Genomic DNA, 26,214 nt, shown 5'->3' with positions numbered 1-26,214 from the left:
GAACATGGTAAAAAGCATGGACGTGACGTATGGTCTCGCTTTCCGGTCTTAAGGCGGGGTGTAATTTGATTGGCTTATCTAGCATTGACCAACCCAAACAAAGCCATGATTGGTTTGCTCAGGGTCGGCTACATTAATAGTAGTTCCAGTCAGAAAGTGAACGAGGAAGCACATGAAGCTGCAGTCGGTGAACTTTCCTTTTTTCTTCAAGTAATGTAAGTGAAGTGCTTCTGTTTTTAGTAGCAACGTCTTAATTCAACTAATACTTTTCCAGGTGTAGGCAATGATACAGACAACTGCACTGCGATAGACAGAGCTGTACTAGGTAGCTGATAATTATTGTGAGTGACATGAATGCATAGGACAGACCGTAAACAAACCCGAGTTATTTGATGTAGGTTTGTCCAAACGGACGCTTTAATCATTAATGATGATGAGCTACTACTACTCTTAGTAACCTACCATTAAAGACCTCTATTGATCCCGCCGGGGAAAATCAGGCGCCAAAGACGGCAGTTAATCTGTTTTAAAACAGAGTTCAGGGCAAAGAAGTACTGTAGGTGTAGTGTATAGCTCTGGTCTTCTAAATGCAATGTCGATTATGCTATGGACCAGAGCTAGCTATGTATGTAGTGTAGATGCAGCATTGGTGGACATTTTATATACAGTTATGATGAAAGACTTGACGAACGCAACAAGTTCACCTGAACTTGTTGTCTTGTAGTTTGGAAGTGAAAGGTGACCCACCACCACAGTAAACATGGTAAAATGGCTTTGAATTCACTCAATAGCAGCAGGGTATTGGTGTTTGTGTGTCAGTGTGTTTCATTATCACTCGTGGGAGCCATATCACATAGTGAAGTCACAGTCATTACCGATATTCACGTTGAGGGAATGAGTAGGTTAAATTCAGAAAGGACGGCAAGCCCTTAGCCCTATGAATAACTCTCTGTCTCTCTCCCTCTGTCTGGTATAACGAATCGATGTGATGAATGCACAAGGAGAGAGTGAAAGAGTTTCCCCCATAAGCAAAGCTGCAGGACTAAATTGGGCCTATGGAACAGAGATGCATCTGATTTCTTATCAAGACCTTGACCTTTGCTTTAACCTCAACCACAACCTACTTACTCCAGTTTGGAGAAATATTCATGCAATTGCCTGTCTGCACACCTGTCCATTTGTGTCTCTTTAAAAAAAAAAATAATACAGTCTTCAACATGGAGCTGCCTCTCTACCCCCGCGAGTCTGGCCAGTTTGTAGCAGAGCGGAGTCTGGATGTTTTTGTGGAGGAGGAGGGAGTACAGAGGTTAGCGGAGATGCTCTATTCCCTCCGGCACAGTGAGGCTTTAACCGCCAGCGGCTGGAAGAAGGCCAATCCTCTGGCCCCACCACCCACCTCTGACCAGGTCACTCAGAGAGCCATATCCATTTCCACCACATGCATGAGCGGTGAACTACTTCTGTAATGTACCTCTAGCCGCAATTTGCAACACTAGATTTTCTTTTATAATGGGATGAATCTAGAGTTTCAATACCTATATTGACAGCCCATTGATCAAATTGAAATTTCAGATACGATCTGCTTGTTTTAAACAACGTTAAACTGACCAACATTGCAGCTGTAAGGCAAGCTTGATTTATCCTCATCCTCAAAATCCTCATCAATCTGCAAAGTGTTTGTTTCAGGTACTTTCTGCCAAGAAATTCCATGCCGTGATACTTTTTTCTTAAGTGTTGGAGTTTGGTAGCACTCGTTTTTATTGGCGGGTCGTGCTGCTGCCTCCTGCATTATGTGCAAATTCGAAACGGGTAGTATGGAGAGCCGTTCAGTGACGACTTTGAACGCTTCCAAACTCCAACACTTAGAAAGATCACCTGAGCAGAATTTCTTGACAGAAAGTAGCTCATAAGATGTCTACAGTGGACTTTTATTAAACAGATTGCCCTATAGCTGCAATGTTGGGTGAGTTTAACATTTAGTAGATCGGAAATTTCAATTTTATCAATGGGCTGTTAATTGAAGGGTATTCATCCCATTATTTAAAAAAAATCTAGTGTTGCAAATTGCGGCTAACGTGCCTCCACCCCCATAAAGAAAGAAAAAAACTATATTCAAATTATATAACTGAAAACGGTGTAAACCAAAGTATTGTTTCATTGTGATTATACACTCCTACTCTGCAACCATTTGGAGAAAGATAGCCGCTGTACTGCACAATTACAGTTGGCTATATTGTGAAATTAATGGATTTATTATAATGCTGTTATTGTACTTGAGTGTGTGTTATAAATGCATATATATTTGATGATATTCAGACCATTTGTAATTGTAGGATAAATGTTGGTGAAGAACAGTGGGGAAATATATAGTAAACCTCATAGAAATACAATTCGAGACACATCCAATAAACAAAAACAGTGTCATCCTAGAAGTACAACATTGGGACTACACTATGAACAGAATTGTGCTCATTCAGATCTGAAAACTGAAATGACCATGTAGCTCAAACAGCTTATCATTTTAATGTGAGCCTCAGCTACTGCAGGCATGGGGCAATATGAACATTTCTAGTCACAATGACCCCAGCCAAAATAAGTGTGATGCACATAATTGTGATATTATGCCATTAATTGTAACATTATGCTTAAAACTGTTCTAATCGCACAAAAACATACTGGAATCACTCCTTAATTTGGGTAAAGAAACATATTTTTATCACGTCATAGGAACATTAATGTATCTTTTTTTTGTAATGGTCCTTTATGTGAAAAACAAGAACAGATTAAGATTTTCCAACACACAGCAGGTAATCACTGAGAGAAACACATTTTACATTAATATAGATAGTATACATTAATACAAAAATGTACTGTATGTTTGTCACTTACGAGGATAATCACAATTATCCCCATAATTGAAACTGACCACAATGTTATGCCTAACCCTAAACTTATTTCTAACCTTATTCTCAGTAAAAAAACAAAATAAAGAATATAAGAACCGCCATACCGAGCGGTCTGCGTGAGATCGTAATCTGGTCGTAAAGGTGTGCTTTTTAGTCAGGAGTTCCAACCGCGCCTCTAGCCTATGGCAGGCCAGTCTGGTGCATCTCAGAGGCAGGACAGGTTACGGTTACAGGAAAGGAGGCACTGGAGCAACTCGGACAGTTTAAGCCCTTATTTTGTTATCAGGCTGCAAGTAAAATAGCGACAACGTTTCGATGTTTCAGTTACATCTTCATAAGGTCATTTGCTTTTTAGTGTTTTTGCATATTCCAACAAGGGATAGGCTCTAATTCGTGCAATATTTCTAAGATGAAAAAAGGCAATATTGGCAACATGATTAATGTGTGTATTTAAATTCAATTCACAATCAACAATAACCCCCAAGTTCTTTACTGTAGTGTTACTTTCTACAGTCAGGTTACTGAGTCTACTTATTATTAATTCTCTCTGCTTACTAGAACCAATTATGAGAAATGTCCTATCCTCAACTTAATGTTAGCCTTCTGAGAAGTTCTATAATAATTAATAACCTGACTTAATCTCATTACAGACATGGTGGATTCCTTTAGTCAAAGTACCATTACTGAGCCACGCAGTTTATATCTACAACGTCATTTGACTATGTCCTCTCAATAGCAGAATATTCACAGCTCATGCCGCCATGTGCATGACATCGTAAAACAGTCTCTTTGCAGACAGTGGACAGCTTGTACAACAAGAAAATGCAAAGTGTAACTCGTAATTGATCATCTATACAATATTTTTTCTTGATTACACCAACATTGTCCATAAAGCAGTTTTTTAACCAATTAAACCCTGACCAGGGTCCCCCCAGTGCCCTATACTAGTTCTGCTATTGTTGATAGTTTCATCTTCATTTATCTTGTCGATTGCTGATAGTAAGCAGAGGTTGGTCAGAAGCTATTGGCAGATTTGGCAGAGACACTGGACTGAGTGGACTCCACTCCAGGTGGGGATCTAGAAAAACAATGGGAGATAAACCAGAGTGGCATGGTGTGACATTGGTCAAGATTTTCTTGTTTTGCTCTCTTGATATTAATCCTAGTTCTTCTGCACTGCAGGCACCAAACTGGGTGTTTGTGACAGACACTATGAACTTTTCCTTCTGGCCAGAGAATGAAGACCAGCAGTGTGAGGTGACCTACAAAGGGACTACATACAGAGGGTACATGACCTTATGTGCTGCCATTACCAGGGCCATGGAGGAGGGTGAGAACAGTCAAAGTCTTCGACTCATCGGAAGACTAAACTATATAGCTTGAAAAGAGTTCTCATGTTGCCACAAGAATGTTTTCTTTGTTGCTTTTAAACTTTAAAGCAACTACTTAAACCTGCTATACTAAACCTGACCTGAATTGGCTCTATACTTCCCGCTCTTCTTTCCCTCTACACCAAATCTCTTGACATTTGTCCACCTTTCTGTCCATCAAAGAAAATTACTGGCTATTGAATTGAACTGATCATGCCTCTTGATGCACTGCATGGTTCTTTTGGTCCCATGGATTTCTCTTGCTCATTGCTGTATTTCTGCCAATTATACCTATATACTGCTGGTAAAGTGCCGTAAGCTTAGCATGTGACTGTGCACACTCAGTAATTACCATGAATGACTCTAATCAGTTACGTCTCGTATGGAACAGTGATTGTTATGGGAATTAGTTTTGGACTCTAAATGCAAGATCTTTTCAGAATATAATGTTGCCGTTTTGCACTGGTTCCCCTAAGTAGACATGGTTTCTATGATGTCAATTGTAATTATCGCCATTAAAACTTTATAACCTCGCATTATTTTAGCCTAGTGTACTTTCTTCTTTTTCTTCCACTCATTCTCAAACACCCTCACTCCTCAGGTGTTCCCATCACTGATCCAAACTACTTCTCTAAGATGAGTATCAAAGAGCTGGCACATGTCCTGCGGTCAGACAATAGCACGTCCATGCCCATGCTTCAGGAGCGCCATCAGGTATTACTATTACAGTGCATTTATCTATAATAATGTCTCGTGCATATCTCGGAAACCAAACAGAACACAGACTGACACAGTCTGTGTCCGCTTTATGCCCATGTATGGATATCCCTGATGTCAAATAGTACTGATGTCAGACACTGGTCTCCAAGTACTATCACAATGAGTACTGCATGAAGTACTCTGACAACAGGTACAATGGATATTGTACAATCGGAGGGGCCTGCACAGGTCCAATTTTGACAGCCCGATTATTGACGCCCGTCAATAATCAGATCCATAGACCGACCCGTCACCCGTGATGATATCAAAATACAAACCAGACCCACCCCGCCTGCCCGTCAAATAATGGACCCATTGTCCACCCCGTGACTTTATTTCATCCATGTTGGTTCTGCATGTGAGGGTTTGTGTCGTCATGTATGCGCGTGCTGTGTTAAAGCTGCTATAAGCAATAATATGTCAACATTTTTCGTGTATTCAGACAACCAGCAATGGATAAAACACTCCCAAAAACAATTATTCTCTGTGACACATCTAGGGGCCGCAATCTGCATTCAAAGATTTTCCTAGAAGCTTTGTCATTGGTCGATTTGCCTGTCTACTTCCTGATTGGTTAGTCATTTCGACCGGGTTCTTTTCGACCAATGACAAAGCTTCTAGGAACATCTTTGAATGCAGATTGTGGCTCCTAGATGTGTCACAGAGAATAAAATGTTTTTAGAGCGTTTTACTCATTGCTAGCTGTCTGATTACCAAAACAAAGGTCATACATTTTTGACATATTATTGCTTATAGCAGCTTTAAGTTACATAACTGACGTTTGGGCATGGAGGCCAGAGCAGAACTTTTGCCCCTATGTTTTTAATATTACTCCTACAGATCTCCAAACAACAAACACATTATCTGTCATGTGATCGTCGGTCGGATCTGTCCGATTTTTCTTCTTGGGTCTGAGCTGCCAGATTACTTTGTTTGAGAAAAATAAGCTCTCTGACATATCATGCATTCCACTTATTGGTTATTTTCCATCCTTTTCAGCACAAAGATTTGACCACGTCATGTACTGAATTCTCTTAATTAGGTTTTGACTGAAGGTGGCCGTGTTCTATTGGAGCATGGAGGGAGCTTCTGTAGCTTTATCAGCCAGGCTGGAAATGATGCTCGGAAGATGATGGAACTCATTGTTGACAAACTGCCCTCCTACAGAGATGAAGCTATGTATGAGGTGAGGGAAAAGAATAAGAAAAGAGTGTAACATACTGTATGTGCATCAACAAACACACATGCCTCTCTCTCTGTATGTCATCATTTACTAACTTGAATTAATCTTCTAGACCCTTATCTTAACTGTTTCCAACACATTTGTAACATTATGTGAACCCCTGCTGTACGTATTCTAGGCATGTAATAATAGGCAAACATTCAGTGAAATTAGCTGAATCTTTGGAGAAAATAGCAGATCTACAAGCTCACAATGTGACACTTGTGCGTGACACTAAACTGAATATAAAAAATTAGATTGATATTCTAAAAATATTTCACTTTCATTAGAATGAAAGTGAAATATCCCTTTAATTCTAATGCTAAAACCATATACCGGTAACTAAATAGGTTTTCAATATAATGGGTCCCGGGACCCAGGGGTGGTCTTTTAGATGGGTCCCTGGGGACATTTTATGAGTCCCACTTCAACGACGTTAGGAGTCATATTTTTTACAAATTGCCGCATTTAACTCCCATTTACATTTTAATGTAGAAATGTATCTGAAATAAATAAACACAATTCCAATTCATTAACAGTTGACTTGGGTTTAGACTTAAGTTTAGAAAATAGGGTTGCTAATATTTTCTGCTGCCCTGCATTTGGCTTTGGCAGTTTTTAGGGGTGCATTTTAATGTGCGTGGTGGCACCACAACGCACGCAACAGCAACAATATCGGTGTGTGTTACACAATGTGTGTTTCCCATTCAATCAGGTCTGCTTGTCATGCTCTTTGGTCTGTTGGAGGCAGCGCTGTTTAGATGAGAGAGTTGCGACAACTCCATTCACTGTTCATTCATGGGGCCGCATGAGTCACTGACCGCTCTGTTGTCGGCACTCTCTCTCTCTAAACAGGTCTGGTCTCTGAGGGTGCGCTCTGAGCTCTCAGCGCTGCCTGTGTCGCTGAGAAAGATGGTGGCGCCCTGTGTTATGAAATCAAACTACTATCGTGGTTCTACAACGATTCCTACGTGGATTTGATTGTTTATAACGTAGGATTAGGTCGGATGCGGCCATACAAAATTATTGTGTTTTACCGCATTGGTTTTTCCGTGATATTTTTTAACGTGGATTATTATTACTGTACATGCTGAGTACAGTAGTGAGTCCTGTGGACAGTGTGGTTGGTTTAATGCGTCCATTACCTATATACTGTGTTTTGGGATGCAAAACGCAACATATTTAAACATCTGAACTACTAAACTTATAAGCCTTGCCAGGGCTATTTCCCTATTTGGGCATTTTCATTTCTGGTTTTCCGACTTGGAGGCCGCCATTGTAACGATCGGCTAATATTAGCATTAGCTCACGTTGTTTACCTTTCACCATAAATGTTAACATGTCGGGAGCGATACGAATTTGTTCATACTTAGCAATGAAAGAGTTAAGGAAGACTGTGACCTCGTGACACGCTCCATATATAGCCGTCTCCATATGAAGATCTGGACACTAACCTCATAAAACCCTGGATAGCCATACATGGAGAAGACTGGATCAACACCTAGATCTGCATATATGGAGCTGGCCAGCAACTCTACCTCAAACCCTTGGATCTCCATATATGGAGCTGACCTGTTCTGACATTCCATATGTTGACCCTCCCCACCCGTCCTTCCTCTTCGAAGTCTCCCTTTTGACTGATACCTGTCCATTCATACTCTAGAAGGGCCCGCCCCAAAGTTATGCCGCGCCCAGCAGCCGGCGAAAACTATAATTCTCAACAGGCCCGAAAATAAGGCCCAGCCCTACCGGGGAGGCGGGGCCCTAACTGAGCCGGTCCGAGGCCCCGCCTAGCCTTACAAATTAACTCACATTTTTCACCCTATCCGTCCCCGAAAACGTCATTCATTTTTTTTAAATCACACCCGTGTGAAGTGAGGGGCCCTCTTATCATCTTAATCATCCATTCATTGTCAATGGGAATTTAATCTTTTTGTAGGACAAAAATTGCCGATTTGCTCGTCTACATATGACGTAAATTCTCCATTCATTGGCAATGGGAATTAATGTTTGTGTTAGGATCATATGACGTAAATTCTCCATTCATTGTCAATGGCAATTATTGTTTGTGTTAGGACAAAGAAAAATCTACACTATAGCTGAATATAGGAGGTGATAGCGCCCCTCAAAAGAAATGGTCCATTCCCAGACCTGTTGTTTCAGCGCGCATCGCTTCTTGCCCTCAGTGCGTGTTACGGGTACACATACTGTATGTGTATAGCATAGCCAGTTATTTAATATAGTAAGTGCATGTGCTGATCAGTGATAGTCATGCACTGTTGCACACCACCCTAGGTACATATAAATAAGAGAACCAGAATTTAGATGGTATTAGACTTCCATCTGCTGGCCAAAAACGGAGTAGCAACTAGCAAGTCATCTTTTTCTTTGATTTGTTAAAGCTCCAGTCTGCAACTTAACAGCCACAATGTAGTGAAAACAGAGGGTATAATTAAACACATGTGGACAAGATATTACTTGCCCATCAATAACATAAACATTGCTGAGGTATTACTCACCTATCAGTTACATAATAGAACACAGTACTGAGGCCAATGTATTATTATGCCAATTGTCCAACTGTTGTGTTTCAGGGTAAGAAGATCACAATCTACAAAAGGGCCCAAATCCTGATAGCAGATTTCTGGGGCATTATGGAGGCAAGAGGGGAGGGAGACATACCCAATTTGGACTATCTTACCATGTTTGCGGACTACAGGGTCCCACAGGCCCTGGTCTACCTCGGGGTGCTACGATACTCTGACACACTGATGCAGACATTGAAGAACGGTGAGTTTGTGTGTGTCTCCCCACTTTATCTAATATCAACCTGGCATCCATATGCTGATGTCCGATTCCGACTAATATTCAATTTGATTAATAGGCCAGTCAGTCTAAATTCTAAACTAAAATGGGCGTAACCCAAAATAAATTGCAATAGTAATCGTTCAAGGTTTTTATTTTTAATGATCCTTAGGGTCTTCCAAATAACATATTAAAATCACACCCGTGTGAAGTGAGGGGCGCTCTTATCATCTTACAGTGATGATGATGTAAAACAAACGATAGTTCCGCTAAATATAACATAAATTAAACATCTAAACATTAAACGTTAATGCGTTAGACATTGAAAGGAAAACTTAAGTCATGTGTAAACGAGCAAATCGGCTAACCAATCACATGTTGGTGGAGCGCTTGGGTAAGGGACCACCTTATGTATCTTATGTAGAAATGTCAAATGTCCTCTAACATAAATTGATGTACGATGACAAGAGCGCCCCTCATTTCACATGGGTGTGATGTTTAATGTTATTTGAATGACCCTAAGGATCATAATGCAATTTCTTTTGGGTCAAATCTTAGATTGACTGGCCTATAATGGTTCCCATAGAGCACCGAAGTCCTGACGTGACTTGCTCATCCCTTCAATTCCCCTGGTTCGCGGAAGTAATTTCTCTATGGAGAATAACATGGGCTCATCTTAAAATTGTTTAGTATAAGGTCCAAAAATAAACAATTGCTGTCTGAGTTATTGTCATGGAGGTGTCTCTGTATCGTTTGCAACAGTCAGTCACTCATATATGATACAATCTGTTTCAAGCGAAAATGTAACTAATTCAGTAGCAGTAACATTAGCGTTTTCTCTCAGTCAGTTGATTCTTAATATCCATATGAGTGAAACGGCCAGGGTGAGATTTTTCAAACACAGTTCTTATATGAGGCGATCTAAAATCCCCATATGGGGATTATAATGCAAATAAAAAGTACACAAACCTGTGGATTTGCGCCCTCTACCGATATTGACGTCAGACTTCGGTTCTCTATTAACGATTCCTTTATAGGGATTGATTGATTGATAGATTGTATAGCAGACGCGAAGTCCACATACCAGCTCTGAGACTGTGACAAACCAGTTCCTCAATGTTGGATCTGGTCCCCACCTCTACTCAAGTGGCTAACCAATCATCTTGCATGGTCCCATCTCCCTACTCTCCCAGGTGAACTTCTGACTTCAGGGGATAGAAGAGAGGTGGAGATCCGTGGTTGTTCTATTTGGTCAGTAGAACTGATCAAAGCATGCCTCTGCAAGTTGGTGGAGGAGAGAGACGGTCAGCCTTGCAACATCAACGCTGCAATTATCGACTTTTACTTGTGGCCGTATGCCAAGCAGCACCACAAAGAGATGGCCCATATCCCAATACACCACACACGCTGTATTTACTACTAATGAGCTGGCTGACAGCATTGCAGTACATACAGTCAGTCAGTGCCTTCATGCATTACTCAGTAGTAAGGGAAGGAGTTAGTGCTGGTGCCTGAGATAATGTTTTGTTCTGTATTTGTTCAAAATTGTTTCCATATCACGAGGCAGCTTGATGTACAAGTACATTCCCTGGACATGATGTATTATAAGTGCAGTAGTACACCCCCTGGATATGATGTTAGTATGTCACAGGGACTTTTATAGAACGTTTGCTGTTGGCTGTTTTATAGCTGTCTTAGGGCCGATTCATACTCCTATTTTACCGCTGTAGTGCCGAAATGATTTCAGCTCGTCAGACTTTAGGACGGTACCCGCCCCCCGAGCCTCAAATGACGTCACATTGTAGGCTCTACCGAGCCGAACCGACTTTTATTCGGCTCTAAAATAGGAGTATGATTCGCGCCTTACTGGTGATATGGATTTACGGAATGTGTGTACTCTTGAAATGCTGTTTCACAAAAAAAAGTGAAAGAGTGAAAACTCAACACTGCAGGCTTAAAATATTCCAGAAATATTAAGGTGTACTCTACCGTATGTCAGTCTATTAAATATTTAAAAACAAAGATGTGGGTGTTCTTTTTTTCACAAGAAGTTTTGAGGGGTGCTATTTCTAACTCACAAGGATTATTTTTCTTTATTTTATTTTTTGAGGGGCGCTAGCCCCTTCTATGCCCAGCTTTCCAGGTTTGTGTAAACAAACATTGGGCTTGTGATTGGCTAATCGCCCATAGCGATGATTTGATTGGCTGAGCAAAGTAGATGAAAGTGAAGGCAGACAAATGACACAAAATGTGATGCCAGAATGAGATGAAGTATGATGAAGATAAGAGCGCCCCTCACTTCACATGTGTGTGATCTTTTTTTTTAGCAATAGCTGAACTTTAGTGCACAGATTCCTATAGGTGTAGGCAGTTGGCAGTAGGCTATATAGCCTATGTTTCAACATTTGGATGTGGATTGAAAATATTGAACTCGCAGTGCTTCGAGTTGTACGTGGGGTGGCACTGTTGCAAATATGTAACATTATGACCTGCAGTTCTCATCTCTTGTGCGAGTTTTCCTTGAGTACTGCTTGCATCTCCGTTTCCCAGGCAACCCACAAGCGACAACAAAACTGGAGGCAGAGGTAACGGTAACGTTATGGTGTTAAAAGTAACCCTTGGAACGCAAACGAGGACACGGTTAGTCAAACATCTGTTTTGTTAACTCCTAGGCGTTCAGTAAATGTATGTAGGTAATAGCTCGCATGTTTGCTTTGACTGATCCAACAACTTTGTGATTGTGAATGAGTTACCCCAAATAAGCAAGAGATGCCACTGTCCGAGCGCGGTACGTCTTCAAATGCATTAGTTAGCTGGCGTGCGACAACTAAACTAAACGGAGCTGGGGTTTATACGGCATCTTCAGTCGTCAAACATGGGCGAGGTGCATGTCCGGGCGGCGGTTCGAATCCGTCCCTTGCTACCCAAAGAAATTCTCCACAATCATCAGGTGTGTGTGAGAGTCATCCCGGACAGCACGCAGGTGATGCTCGGCACGGACAGGGACTTCTCCTTCGACCATGCCTTTGGACCAGCTATCAGCCAAGATGCCTTCTATGAGTCCTGCGTCCAACCGCTGGTTCGATCTCTCGTTGAGGGCTATAATGCAACAGTGTTCGCCTATGGACAAACCGGGTCGGGCAAGACATACACACTGCATGATGGTATGTATGACCTTATAGCCTTGTTAAGACCTGTAAGGTCAAATACTGTACGTCTGACTGTCTGATTTAATTGCTAATCTGTTAATTAGGTGACGGATTAGCAATAGCTTTTACTTGAGGCAAGTGTCACTTTTGGGGGACTAGATTTAGACCCCTAGGGACACCAATCTAGGATGTGCTAATAGAGTTATTGGGCACAACAAGTCTTGTTATGACTCGGCTGGGGACTGAACCTTTGACCTGCCAGAATGATAGCTGGACAGGACACTCTACCACAAGGCAACTGAACTGGTCTTGACACAATAGAGAAGCTGATTTTAATATCTTTATGTGATGCTGGGGTAGTTTACATAATCATTTATCAGTTAACCACATGAACCCCAGTGTTCCAATTTAGGAGAAAATAGAAGATTTACAATCTCACAGCTTGCATGCACAGTGCACACATGGTATAGAGCTCCACACCCACAACACCAGAGGGAGTTCAACAAACCATGTGCAACCCAGATTCGGCACAAACAAGGGACCAAACTCTTCGCTCCTATGCCACCAAAATGTGGAACACCCTACCAACAGTCATTAAGACATGCAAATCCTTTGACTCCTTCAAAAGCGCTCTCAAAGGGCACCTACGGACGGCTGCAATTCAATTTTACTGGCCCCTGTAAAATCTGATTCCCCCACGGCCGCACCCACCCCCCTTTTTCCCCTCCCTGTATGTTTTTTTAAATTTAAATTTTACCTCCTCTATCCTGCTTTTGGCTATATAGAAGTGTATATTTGTACGTCTCTAAATGTTATGATGAATTGAACATGGTGGACCCTATTGTAAACAAGTGTAATGCTTTATGGCGTTAACAGTTTTTATTGAGTTGTGCTTGAAACGTACTGTAATTCTCCAATCTGTTAATAAATCTTTCAATCAATCAATCAATCTATATAGAAAAAAGGAGGAGACCAAGTATAAACACCGCGTGTGGGTCAGTGAGTGAAATATATGGTTTAAGTGGTTAATGTATGTTTTGTATACTATTAATAATCTAAATCTCCCAAAGTAACTAGTTACTATAGCAGTCAAATAATTGTGGTGAAGTAAGTACAATATTTGTTTTCCCGTTCATTTGTTGAAAAACGTGCTTCTTGATTATTTGATTAATCAAAAAGTTAACAGAATAATTGCTAAGACAATTATCAATATTTGCAACCATAAGACCTCGATCTGTGTCACTTTAGAGTCTAACCACATCATTAACCATTATTTCATACTTTAGATATTGACAAATACTGTAGCAGATATACACACGCGGTGCTGCACTACGAGCTTGTAGATCTGCTGTTTTTGAAAAATCGTAAAAATGTGTGCAAAACTTTGAATATACATTCTTTCACACTTAAAGTTTTTAACTCAAATATTTGCTTCTGGGGGGTCCATGGAAATACATATTTTAAGATGGGGGTCCGCGGCCAAATAAATATTTGAGGTCCTTGACATGAAAAAGTTTGAGCACCATTAATATAGAAACACAGGTTTTTAGAAAACTGTTAGGATTTAGAAGACATTTGTAGAATTGGTCTTGTACTTTGTCTCTGGTGTCTCTAACAGAGGAAGGGATGGGGATTGTGGGCCGCGTGGCCTACGATGTGTTCACTGGACTGAAGGCCGAGCAGGCCACAGTGACCATGTCCTACATGGAGCTGTACAGGGAGGAGCTAAGGGACCTGCTGGAACTTCACACCGACCACAAGGAGCTGCACATCAGAGAGGATGAGAGGGGCAACACAGGTCATCTACACACCACTGCTTTTCAATGTTTTTGTGCCAAGACAAGACACACCAATAATTGATCAAAATTCAAGTCAAATTCTCAAGACACACCTGTATTCATAGCAAGAAGGAAATTGCTGGAGAAAACGTTAAATTAGAAACAAATAAATATTTTTTTTAGAAATGTTCGGCTATAATGACATAGAAATCGTGTCCCACTCCCTTTAGCCGTCCAGATTTACATTACAAAGATAATGTGTGGTTTGATGTACCGGCAGTGAGAATTTATGCGAACATTTCAGTGAGGACGAGATAGATTGTCTTCTTGTGATGTGTGATTGTAATGAGGGCCAGGTGGTGGAGCTATTAATAATAGCACCTACTTATATTAAAACAAATTATGTGTTTGTATTTGTTTGGGTGTGTCAAACTGAAAGCGATCTTACTACTGTAACTGTATTGCATAGTGTTGTGTATTTTGGAGACCAGTTGTCCAACTGCCTCCAAACTTGGCCTAAATATCACTTATCTCTCATCTCTCATGTCTGGCTATTCAATTGGGTAGGCTACTTAATTTGCAAAAATATTCAGGTAGGACGAGACCAAACAACATTTTACTAGTTCTAATTGTGTGTGTGTGTGTGTGTGTGTGTGTGTGTGTGTGTGTGTCTGTGTGTCTGTGTGTGTGTGTGTGTGTGTGTGTGTGTGTGTGTGTGTGTGTGTGTGTGTGTACGTGCGCATTTCCAGTGGTTGTGGGACTGAAGGAAATGTTGGTTAGCTCAGTGGAGGAGCTACTCAGCATCTTGGACACAGGTAACGCCCTTCGCCATACCGGAACCACTCGAATGAACGAGCGCTCCAGCCGTTCGCACACCATCCTCACCCTTCAGGTGACAAAGCACTGCCATGGCAGTGTCCCCTCCTCAAACACTGTCTGCTTGTCAAAACTCCACCTGGTGGACCTGGCCGGCTCAGAGCGTGCGAGTAAAACAGGTAACACCGGGATTCGTCTGAAAGAGTCTGCTCACATCAACACGGACCTCCTGGCGCTGGGCAACGTCATCCGAGCCCTCACGGACCCTGGGCGAAATAATCGCAGAGAATCACACGTTCCATTCCGTGATGCCAAAATTACTCGCCTCCTACGTGATTCGCTGGGAGGCAGCGCTCACACACTGATGGTGGCGTGTGTCAGTCCGTCCCACCACAGCGTGGCAGAGACCCTGAGTGTGCTGCAGTTTGCCTCGAGGGCGCGTCATGTGCGCAACCGTCCTGGTAAGACCTGTGCTATTACCTGGGACCCAGGAGTGGCTCGGCGAGGAGAGCTGGAGCAGGAGGTCCAGACACTACGGGAGGCCCTCAAAGACAAGGGGAGGGAACTGGATGCTGTGAGGGGGAAGGAGGAGCTCCACTCCCAACAGGCCAGTCAGATGGACAGAGACTTGGACCCAGAAGAAGCTCAAGCCCAACACATCACCATAGTGCAGCTCAGACGAGAGCTCAACAAATGCCAGGTATGACTCACAGATTGCTGCTTTTATTGTATATACTGTACTGTCTAAAAAAAGAGCAGCATATCAAAACAGGGAGTGCAGGGAGTACTGTGCAGAGTCTGAGAATCTCTCTTTTTGAGTCTTGAATTTGGTCAATGATCATTATTTCAAAGGCCATAAGAGTAGCTGCCACAGTACAAATTGAGTTGTATGAACAAAGTAGTCTAAGTGTTAGTCTGTTAGACTTGGAGCAGGAAATAAAGGTTTTTCATCTCCCTCTCTCTCTCTCTCTCTCTCTCTCTCTCTCTCTCAGGAGGCACTAGCCATAGATGAGCAGGTGTTTGTGCAGAAAGAGGACGAGCTGAGGCAGCTTCAGAAGGAGATGCGTAAACTCCTTCAAGAGAGCAAAATACACCTCCAGGCCTTTGAACAAGAGAAGGAGCGTACACGCATACAGGTGAGATGGACAACATATCGCACAAAAGGTATAGGCTATAGAAGGATAGACTGTAAAGCTAAAAAAAATGAAAGAAAATAAAACATAACTTTCCTATACATACCACAATCCTACCAACACATCCATTGGTTTTGATTTCAGACTGAACAAATGGTCGAGCAGCAGATACTCATCGATCGCCTCCGCGACAACCTCATGACCTCCAAAGTGACGTCACTAGAGGAGGGGTTTTCTGGGAAGTTGGCCAAGAGGCCTCACAGTGTCCCACTCCTCAGACACAGCTGTGGCCAGGGACCTGCCAGAAATGTAGGTGACTGCCCCATAACTGTGTTTGTGTGTATTCAAGAGTACATGTTTTTAAATTGTGTTATTATTACACACTCCTCATCATTGACTGTTCCTTGTGTGTTCCGTGTGTGTGTGTGTGTGTGCGTGTGTGTGTGTGTGTGTGTGTGTGTGTGTGTGTGTGTGTGTGTGTGTGTGTGTGTGTGTGTGTGTGTGTGTGTGTGTGTGTGTGTGTGTGTGTGTGTGTGTGTGTGTGTGCGTGGGTGCGTGCGTGCGTGCGTGCGTGCGTGCGTGCGTGCGTGCGTGCGTGCGTGCGTGCGTAGATCCACACCAGTCCTCCAGCCTATTCTTTAGAGAGGGTGATGGCAGCATTTAAGATGCGTGGTCAACTTCTGCTGGCTGAGGTTGAAGAGAAGGACGAGGTGTACTGCCCATTCATAACCCAGCAGGAGAAACTGAGCCACGGTGATCAAGGGGAAGAGGAGGAGGTCAATGAGGAGGGAGGAATGGGCTTTAGGTGAGAAGCTCTACCTATGTAAACGTACACAGTAAAATGCAGAGGGTTGATTTAACCGTTCAAATGGAACAAAATGGGCTCGTAAAAGTAGGATAGGAGTTAGGGGTTCAGTGATTTCCTCAAGGACACTTCGACATGATTCCAGAAGGCGCTGTGCTGTTTGAGTGTTCCCTGTAGGCCTTTGCCTTGCACAGAGATAGCCAGGTTTCTGAACGTTTGATCCCCATTTTTATTTCCATTTTATGGAGGTTATGGGGAATGATGTAATGCAATGGTTTTGCAATATTTTGCAATACATTTTTACTTTCATACATACAGTGATATTCACTTTTAAAACAATTTCAGAAACATCAATGTTCTTCTAGCATTACCTTTTTGGTATAGTATGGCAGCTGTACATTATGCAGGGTGCTCAGACTTAATTATGATCCTTATAGGCATCTGTATTTCTGTTTTTATTTCAGCTGTCTAATCTATGCATATGATGTTTTAACAGACGTTCTTTAAACCGGACATGGACCAGCCGACAGAATCCAAGCCAGAAACAGAACAAGACTTTGCTGGAGCAAAGGTCCCAGAACCAAATTAATTTACCTCAGCATCCACAGTCAGCCACAGGTACTTGTGGATGTTTTTAGAGTCTGTTCTAGTGTAAGGACAATATCTCCCCAGGCCACCTTTTATCTCCCCAATTTCACATCATAAAGTTAGCATGGCATAGCACGGTGGCACATACATACTGTATATTATTAATTATATATGTCAAATCACTTAATTGGGAACTGTGTACTTACTTTTTCTGATATGTTTCTGAACATATATCTATGGGGTTTTTTTATCTCACAAACCATAAGAGTTGGAAGAAGGTTCAAGCTGAAGCTTGTTTTACCAAAAAATGATCCCCAAATGATCAGTGCATCGAGTACTGATGACAAATCGCATTGAGAGGCCTCTGCAGAACACCTGAACCCATAGTAGGCACCACAAATACAAAACGTTGAGTGTATTGCAGCAATGCTTCCATTGAACCAAAATTGCTTTCTTTTCTGAACATACGGTAGGGGCACCCCAAATGCAAAAGGTTGAACCATATGTCGTAGAAATGCTATTTTCCCCTGGTCATGATGGACACATGACTGGCGTCGGGCCAACGACACTTTGCAATTTTGAAAAATTGTTTAGGTGTTTCATTTATTGTTTATCCTGCTTTTTTATTTTTTTCTTCTCAGCAACTGAGGAGATCAGTGCTGAAAGTAGCAGTCTAAGGGAGACCAGTATCATTCAGAGGAGAATCCGAGAGCTGTCAATCAACATGCGAATGAAAGAGGAGCTCATGAAAGAACTGGACAAAACTGGTGTGTGTGTGTGTGTGTGTGTGTGTGTGTGTGTGTGTGTGTGTGTGTGTGTGTGTGTGTGTGTGTGTGTGTGTGTGTGTGTGTGTGTGTGTGTGTGTGTGTGTGGGGGGGGGGGGGGGGGGGCGGGGCTTGATCTTTTTACTTACCTGGCTGTCAGTCTTTGCCTGCATGTGATGAATATGGTGTGATTCTCCTGATTCTAAATGTGAACAATGCAAATCAAACGTAACTTTCACAGTTAAAATGACAGTCTCGACTGTGATGTGTATCTGTATTTAGACAAGTTCTGATCTGGTCTTTGCCTTGAAACTGTTCTCCCGTGTGTTTGCACGTGACAGGCGAGGAGGCTGAGGCAGCAGAGCGACACGGCAGGCAGGCTGCTGGAGGTGCGTTGGCCAGACTGTCCCTGCAGAGCCAGCAGGCCCGGGCGGAGCTCCACCGCAGCCTACAGCACATGAAACTGCAAAGGCTGCAACTCCAGCACAGCCTCAGACAGCAGAGCGAGGTCAGGGACGCGACCGGACTGCTGCTGGACGACCAGAGCACGGTCGGTACAAGTACAACAACCTCAACGCAACATCATACACAATCTATGTAAAGTGCCTTGGATAAAGGCGCTATATAAATGCACCATTTACCGTTTAACTTCCGACCATATGCATTACTACTGTGTGCTCAGCAGTCCCATAACACGTTATTTGAATGAGTTGAGACGGTCACTGGTGGAATGAAATATGTTTCATAATGGTTTATTGCTTCCGTTTGCAGGATCTGGCAGTAGAGGATTTGACAGTCTGCCAAAGCAGCCTGACTGAAGACTCAGAAGGAAAGGTAAGGTGTGAGTCAATAAGTCATAACTTGCTTTCATCCACTTCCAATCTGGCATTCCAATTTTGGGAATGGCAATATATTGTACATTTAAAAATATATTATATATATACAGTGTGTGTATATATATATATACAGTATATAAATAGCTGAAATAGCCAATCTAAAATAGCTGATCTACAAGCTGAGAACGCGCTGCATCGCAATGGATTGTGAGCCTGCAGATCATCCATTTGCGATATTCTTCGCAAGAGAAGTGTGACTGCGTTGCGTGTGTATCATGTGGGGTGTCTCGAACTCAGCCCCAAGAAAGGGGGGTTCCAAGGAAAAACCCATTAAGAATGGGAAAGCCTAGACGTTGTTGTACCAATAGAAAGTGTCATTTTAGATGTTGCTATGTATATAGCAACAGGGATTATTTTAATTATTTATTTTAGAGAAAATTGATGATTTTCTGAAAACTTAGGTCAGGATTTAGAAGGCTTTAAAAATAAATCGGCCTCAGGTCTAAATGGGCTAATTACTGTTCTCCCTTTCTTCTGTGGTGCAGGAGCAGCAAAGTGTTTGGCTGGAGGAGGAGGAGGAGCTGGCCCTGCAGAGGAGAGCAGAGCTGCAGGAGCTGGAGGAGGAGTTGAGGACCAGAGAGGAGGTGCTGCAGCACAGGGACCACTGTCTGCAACAGAGACACAAACTGGAGATCAAGAGGTTACGCTCCAGTCAGGTGTGTGTGTGTGTGTGTGTGTGTGTGTGTGTGTGTGTGTGTGTGTGTGTGTGTGTGTGTGTGTGTGTGTGTGTGTGTGTGTGTGTGTGTGTGTGTGTGTGTGTGTGTGTGTGTGTGTGTGTGTGTGTGTGTGTGTGTGTGTGTGTGTGTGTGTGTGTGTGTGTGCAAACTTTAGGGCATAGAATCAAATCAGGGCATAGAATCAGGTTATCTCTGTATTAAAGATAGTCTGTACCTTTGACCCTAGCGTAGAGGAAGCTTTTATGACCAAAGTAATTAAATACCAACCACTCCTACACTATATAGGCACAGACTATTAGGTTTTATATTTGGCGGCAGTTAAATGATTTCAACAACTTAGTATGCCCGAAAAGCAGGCACAAATGCTGGCAAAGTAGGTTCTTTGTATAATTAAATACATTTTATGTCAAATAAAACAAACCAACAAATGTTATTCTTTTTGCAGGCGCTGAGTCGAGACCAGACGCTCTTATCTGATGAGTTGCACTCCCTGGAGAAGCAGTTGGAGGGCAGCAGCAACGCGAGGCAGGCTGTAGGAGTCACTGCAGGGGAGCTGGAGAAGGAGAGGGATGTGCTCATACAGAGGAGAGATGCTCTGGACCTGCAGCTTAGAGATGGCAGGCTGCTCACTGCACAGGTTGTGTGTGTGTGTGTGTGTGTGTGTGTGTGTGTGTGTGTGTGTGTGTGTGTGTGTGTGTGTGTGTGTGTGTGTGTGTGTGTGTGTGTGTGTGTGTGTGTGTGTGTGTGTGTGTGTGTGTGTGTGTGTGTGTGTGTGTGTGTGTGTGTGTGTGTGTGCGTGTGCGTGTGCGCGCACGCACACACCTTGTTTCCTCTGGTGGTCCAGCCTGGGACATGCTCGCGGACTGGTTGTTGGAGGAGGTTTCGACAACTTGGGATGCCTACGGTACACCGTCCTCGTGCCCATTGAGTGCTGGGGGACATGTCATGCTTGTTGTATCATGACTGAGAGGACTGCCTTAATTTAGTGAATGTAAATTTGCTGCACCTGAAATATGTACAGTATGTCCTTGTCTGCAATTTCCTTTGTGTTAAATAAAATGAGCATGTGCGTGTCCGTGTGTGTGTGTGTGTGTGTGTGTGTCTAGGAGGAGCATTCACTACTTCAGCTGGAGGAAGCTGTAGAAGCGCTGGACACTGCCCTGGAGTTTAAAAACCGCTCCATAGTGAACAGACAGAAGCAGCTGTCAATCACCTGTCAGTCACATAGTACTGAACCTGCCCAACTCTGTGACGTCATCATGAAACTGAGAGCGCTCTCTCTGCCTGAGGCCTCAGAGCTGCTGGTGCAATACTTCAACAAGGTCAGATAGGACACATGCACGCACACACACACACACACACACACACACACACACACACACACACACAAGCTCTTTCAGGTACTTTGCTTCAGCAAAGTGCAGAGTACGGTACTACAGCAGAGTAATTATTTAGTTACAGAGGGGTGGGAATTTATACGTTTGACTTCTTCTCATTCCTTTTCGGGGGGGGGGGGTCTTTTTTTCTTCTTGCTATATTTTAATCATAATTTTGGTTATGTTCTATATTGTCTAAATCAACTTTGTGTTTCTTTATGTACTAAAAGAGTGACTTTGAGAGCTGTTTCAGCGTACAATGTAAGTCAATGAGGAACATATTTAGAATTATGAATTTCTAATCACTGGAGCAATTATTTTTGATTTCTTGTCCACATTTGGAGTTACATCATGGCAAGGTAACTAAACAACCCAAACCTCTACCAAAGTGGTCTTGCCCTTTAAGAAACAGTCTACACTTGCAGAAGAGATTATAGCATTTTTGAGTGCTGCAACCACTCCTATAGACAGCTATGTGTGTCCCTGGCTGTGTCCCTGGGTCCGAGCACGGAAATAGAATATTCTCACCACCAAGTGTCACTGTTGTGCAGCCTAACACACACACACACACACACACACACACACACACCACACACACACACACACACACACACACACACACACACACACACACACACACAATACAATATATTGTATATTAAGTTCATGTTTTTCTGCCTCCTGCCCTGCCCTGCCCTGCCCTGCCCTCCCTCCCTCCTCCACCACTACAACCTCTCTTTTCTTTAGGTGGTGCATCTCCGTGAACAGGAGCGCCATCTCCGGTTGCGTTGTGAAGAGCTACAGCTGCAGGCCTGGGAACAAGACAAAGTGCTGAGGGAGATGGAGGCTGCCCTCCAGCGCGTGGCCCTGGAAACAGACCGTAGGCTCACCCAGCAGCACAGAGAACATCAGGGCACCGTTCAACTACTGCTGCAACAATTTACAGGTGAGGAAAGGCATTCACGTCAGTGGTCTAAAATATGTACCGGTATGCACTTAATTTAGGAGAGAATATCTCAATTGTTCTTGGCTAATATGACTCCCGTGAACAACTTGGGAACTGTGAAAAATTCTCTATCCGGGGCGAAATACCCGGAAATGACCACACTCTTTTTTAAATGACCGCTAGTTCAAACATTTTGATTTACTGAGGTGCTCAAAATGTTCAGAAAACTCATGTTTGTTGAATCCGTGAGCGAGCCAGCAACCCTCCAGGTCATCATAGTGGCCAAATCCAATATGGCCACCTATTTTACCAGAGGTGGACAGAGTACTCGACCCCAGTACTTGAGTAAGAGTACAAATACGACCTGTTCAGATTTACTCCACTACAAGTAAAAGTAGCTCAGTCAAAATGTTACTTGAGTAAGAGTGAAAAAGTATGTGCTATTAAATGTACTTAAGTATTCAAGAGTAAAAGTAAATTCAGGCCTGGACTGGCCACTTGACGTACAGGGCATATGCATCCATTCCTTTTCGACCCTGTCCAGCCCTGCACGTACGCACACGCACGCATGCGCGCACGCACGCACGCACACAGGTAGCTCACATCATCATTTTATGTAGGCTACTTAAGAAAAGTATCTGGTGTTAAGATGTATTTAAGTATCAAAAGCAAAAGCCTTTTCATGGTACAAAGAAACAAAACAGCCAGACATGTTGTCTACTTCTCTTTACTTTCAGAATAATGCAGCTTTCAAGTACCGGCACTTCAGCTGTTTTTGTAGCTATTTCTGAGCTTTGAGTGGCTGCTGTCCATTACACCAAAGAAAGAATTCTCCTTCAACATCCATTAGTTAGTTTTGTCTTGTCTTTGCACAACAAAGAGTTTATGCTCTTATAAGCCGGATGCTTAGGGGGAAGAAAGGGGAAAAAAATACCATTCCTTAATACGAACATGTAAGCACTTCACCATGCTAGTCTGCCTCCAATATTTCAATTACATTACATTCAAAGGGCATTATTGGCATGAGAAAACATACGTTTTCATTGCCAAAGCAAAACGCACAGTACTATTATATTTCAGTATAAAAGTGGTGGTATTAGGGCTTGTTTCCTTGTGTGAGCCTCAACTAGACCCGAAACTCGTTCACAAACATTAAAAGTCCATAGACTTGGCTGCCACAAGTCTGAAAGCCAGACAAAACAGTCATCATATACTCAGTACTCAGTAATAAATTGTCTTGGAAATGTACTCGAGTAAGAGTAATAAGTAAAATAAATCTAATAATCAAGTAAAGTACAAATCCTCAGAATCAGTACTTAAGTACAGTACTTACTACATTTACTCAGTTATTGTCCACCTCTTTATTTTACATAATTCAAAGATGGCGACTATGTGACAATTTGTTTTACTTACCTTAACTTTGTCATTTTTTGCAAACTTTATTTTGTATTTTTTTGCAAACCCATCTAGAGCACTCTGATTTGTTTATTACAAATACTATATGGCCTATATATCAAAAATGTTATGAAACATGAAGTTTCATCCAGATATGAGTGTAGAGTCTCAACATTTTAGTCTCTGCTACCTCCAGCTCTGCTTCCTGTCTTTCTGACTATCTCTAAAACATAAATGTGTACACTACAGATGTAATTTTATTGAAACAAGAGAATAATAGCATCAGAGCTAAGAGCATAATAATAGCTTAATAATTTATGCTGAGCATTAGTCAAAGGTATCAAATTTTAACACTGTTTAAATTGGAAACACACATGGACACACACACACACACACACACACACACACACACACACACACACACACACACACACACACACGCACGCTCCGTCCTTTAGATTCCTCACGGAGAATACCTTTTTTGGCTTGGGCACGGATTCAACAAACATGAGTATTCTGAACATTTTGAGCACCTCAGAAAATGTGTAGCTCCAACGGTTAGAAGATAGAGTCATGTTCGAAGTAGTGGTCATTTAAAAAAAGGCGTGGTCATTTTCGGGTATTTCGCCCTGGATAGAGATTTTTTCACAGTTCCCAAGTTGTTCGCGGGGGTGATATTAGCCAAGAACAGTTGAGATATTCTCTCCTAAATTAAGTGCATACATATCTTAGTCAGGTCCTCTACTAATTATGAAGTTAGATAGCCTGATGGGTAAACTCCAAGAACAAGGACAAAGGTTAATGCATTTAATGTCGAGCGGTTTCGACACTCAAGTGTCTTCCTCAGTGTGGCTAAAGTTCAAGTCCTTATATACTCCAAGAGGCCAGGCCATGCAGTATATTGAGTTGGCCATGTCTATTGTCACAGTGGTGAACATAGTTGTTCAGAAAATGTCATAATAGTAGTGTGTTTGTGTGTGTGTGTGTGTGTGTGTGTGTGTGTGTGTGTGTGTGTGTGTGTGTGTGTGTGTGTGTGTGTGTGTGTGTGTAGAAGGCAGGTCAGAAGAAAAGGATGAGGGCCTCCTGGCTCGAGTACAGCAGCTGGAGAAAGAGTTGTTTTTCTACAAGAGCTCTAGTCGTCAGCTGAAGAAGAAAGTAAGAGAGTTGCTGAATGACCCTCAGCTTTCCCTGCCGCTGCCAGCCATACGATCCTCACTTCAACAGACACGGCCGGAGTCATCGCACACAGACACACAGAATATGCAGGTATACACAAGAACAAGCGGTCAACAGACGCCTGCTGAGCGCAGGAAGACACACAAAATCCAGGCAAAGATGAGCCAGGCATTGGCTGACGCAGGGCATACGCACACACAGAGACACAAACATCACACTTCATGTCCTTCCTCATCTTCTGAGCTCCAAACACACAGAAAATCAAAGGTTCTCACGCATGCCAGCGTGCATACACACACACAGCCTGAAGAAAGGAACGGAGGAGGCCACAGTGGGGATGGGTTGAAGATGATGCCAGTCTGCCTGCCTCGCAGAGAGCTGAGACAGATCTCCCCGGCAGACCTGCAGGTTGGTGTAATTGCCACAGGGGGGTGCCATTCTGCAGCGAGGACCACCACAGATTCCATACTGGAGGACTCAATAGAAATGTCCAGAAACATGGACTGTTGATGCAGGTAGCGATATTGCATTCACTAAGACTGGGGCCTTTGGAAGTTTCTGAACTGAAGGCCTTGCTATCTTGATAAGTTAAAAATATAATAATAAAAAATGTTGTATTGTTAATTGGAGTAGAACAAATAATAAGCAAATGTAAGACTCTTGTGAGGATGTTCTCTTCTCGTGTATACTACTTTTGGCATGGAAGTCATAAATGTTACATATTCCATTCAGTGTAAAGTCAAAGAAGTGGATGTGTTGACACAAGGGCTGTAAGAATTTGCTACAGTGCATCAACTTTGAACGTTTCTGTAAATTGGTCAGTCTCTTCCATCATAAAAAATGTTAAAGGTTAGACAACATCGATCAATAGTAATGGCACTTTTAATATAACAGGCTACCATGGGCTAGTAGCCGGTTTAATTTATTTTTATTTTTAATTTCTTCTCCAGTTTCATCTGTAGGCCTACCAGTTTCATTTTCTGTTTTGGTGGGAACTCTTTAATTGCCAGAGCTGAGACCAACTATAATGCAATATCTGAAACATGGAAATGATTAGATTTATTGTGAAGATAGTCATACCATGGATAAAATTGAGCGCATTGTATTTAAGCATACAGCCTCCTTTAAAACCATTTTAAGCTATAACAAAACTTCCTGGCCAACCACTTGTTAGAAATTTAAACGGCAGCACTTGCTCAACATTTGAATCTCGAGCACTTGTGGGATGTGACATTATTTATGCCCCCTACCTACCCTCCTCCCCCTATGCCCATGTTCACACTAACAGTAATGCACTTAAATGAGCAAGTTACTACATAAAATCTGATGATTTTCTGAAATAAACGTTTTATTAAAATCTTGTAGGCCTATGTCTGTTTTTTTCTCCTGCTGAATCCCATGGTTGAATCTGGAGCATGGATTTTGAGATTTATCTTCAGATTTTTGTCTTCCAAAACCTAAATATATAGGCTTACTGTATTATTTTTATTCCAAAGTTTGAAGAGTGGGCAGTGGGCACCTCAATGCTGCTGATTCTGAATGTTGTTTCAAATCAAGAGTAAGACAAGAGACATATTTGATTGATTTCGACATACCGGTATACAATTTCAAAATCGATATAATATGTACATCCTATGATGGTCTTGATCCAAG

At 42.3% G+C, this 26,214-nt stretch overlaps 2 protein-coding genes across 2 annotated transcripts; both read left to right on the top strand.

Annotated features, from left to right (window-relative positions):
- The first annotated feature begins 111 nt into the window (after window positions 1-111).
- Window positions 112-11,006, top strand: qng1 (Q-nucleotide N-glycosylase 1). Its single transcript, XM_080765133.1, has 7 exons — window positions 112-215; window positions 1,210-1,406; window positions 4,089-4,236; window positions 4,878-4,990; window positions 6,078-6,221; window positions 8,852-9,047; window positions 10,256-11,006. Exons 2-7 carry the CDS (start codon window positions 1,218-1,220, stop codon window positions 10,483-10,485), a joined length of 1,020 nt encoding a protein of 339 aa, XP_080621259.1. The 5' UTR covers window positions 112-215; window positions 1,210-1,217; the 3' UTR covers window positions 10,486-11,006.
- A 695-nt stretch (window positions 11,007-11,701) lies between these two features.
- Window positions 11,702-25,922, top strand: LOC308316825 (kinesin-like protein KIF27). Its single transcript, XM_080765616.1, has 15 exons — window positions 11,702-12,226; window positions 13,830-14,009; window positions 14,739-15,505; window positions 15,798-15,941; window positions 16,083-16,247; window positions 16,550-16,743; window positions 17,240-17,361; window positions 17,973-18,098; window positions 18,437-18,645; window positions 18,867-18,929; window positions 19,477-19,647; window positions 20,114-20,305; window positions 20,775-20,990; window positions 21,792-21,990; window positions 24,437-25,922. The coding sequence occupies exons 1-15, from the start codon at window positions 11,938-11,940 to the stop codon at window positions 25,069-25,071; spliced, it is 3,672 nt and encodes a 1,223-aa protein (XP_080621742.1). The 5' UTR covers window positions 11,702-11,937; the 3' UTR covers window positions 25,072-25,922.
- Window positions 25,923-26,214: the final 292 nt, after the last annotated feature.

This window comes from Protomyctophum bolini (assembly GCF_963924005.1).
Source record: "Protomyctophum bolini genome assembly, chromosome: 6".
NCBI lineage: Eukaryota > Metazoa > Chordata > Actinopteri > Myctophiformes > Myctophidae > Protomyctophum > Protomyctophum bolini.
Note: the sequence above shows the minus strand (reverse complement) of the source record. Positions and strands in the feature narration are given on the sequence as shown.

Bases quoted from the DNA above. Each gene is read 5' to 3' on its own strand.
- LOC308316825 (XM_080765616.1), top strand. From the start codon at position 11,938: ATGGGCGAGGTGCATGTCCGGGCGGCGGTTCGAATCCGTCCCTTGCTA. The intron at 16,248-16,549 runs GTAGGTGACTGC...GTGCGTGCGTAG, and splicing joins GCCAGGGACCTGCCAGAAAT to ATCCACACCAGTCCTCCAGC. The intron at 20,991-21,791 runs GTCAGATAGGAC...TCTTTTCTTTAG, and splicing joins TGGTGCAATACTTCAACAAG to GTGGTGCATCTCCGTGAACA.
- qng1 (XM_080765133.1), top strand. From the start codon at position 1,218: ATGGAGCTGCCTCTCTACCCCCGCGAGTCTGGCCAGTTTGTAGCAGAG. The intron at 4,991-6,077 runs GTATTACTATTA...TCTCTTAATTAG, and splicing joins TGCTTCAGGAGCGCCATCAG to GTTTTGACTGAAGGTGGCCG. The intron at 9,048-10,255 runs GTGAGTTTGTGT...CTACTCTCCCAG, and splicing joins GATGCAGACATTGAAGAACG to GTGAACTTCTGACTTCAGGG.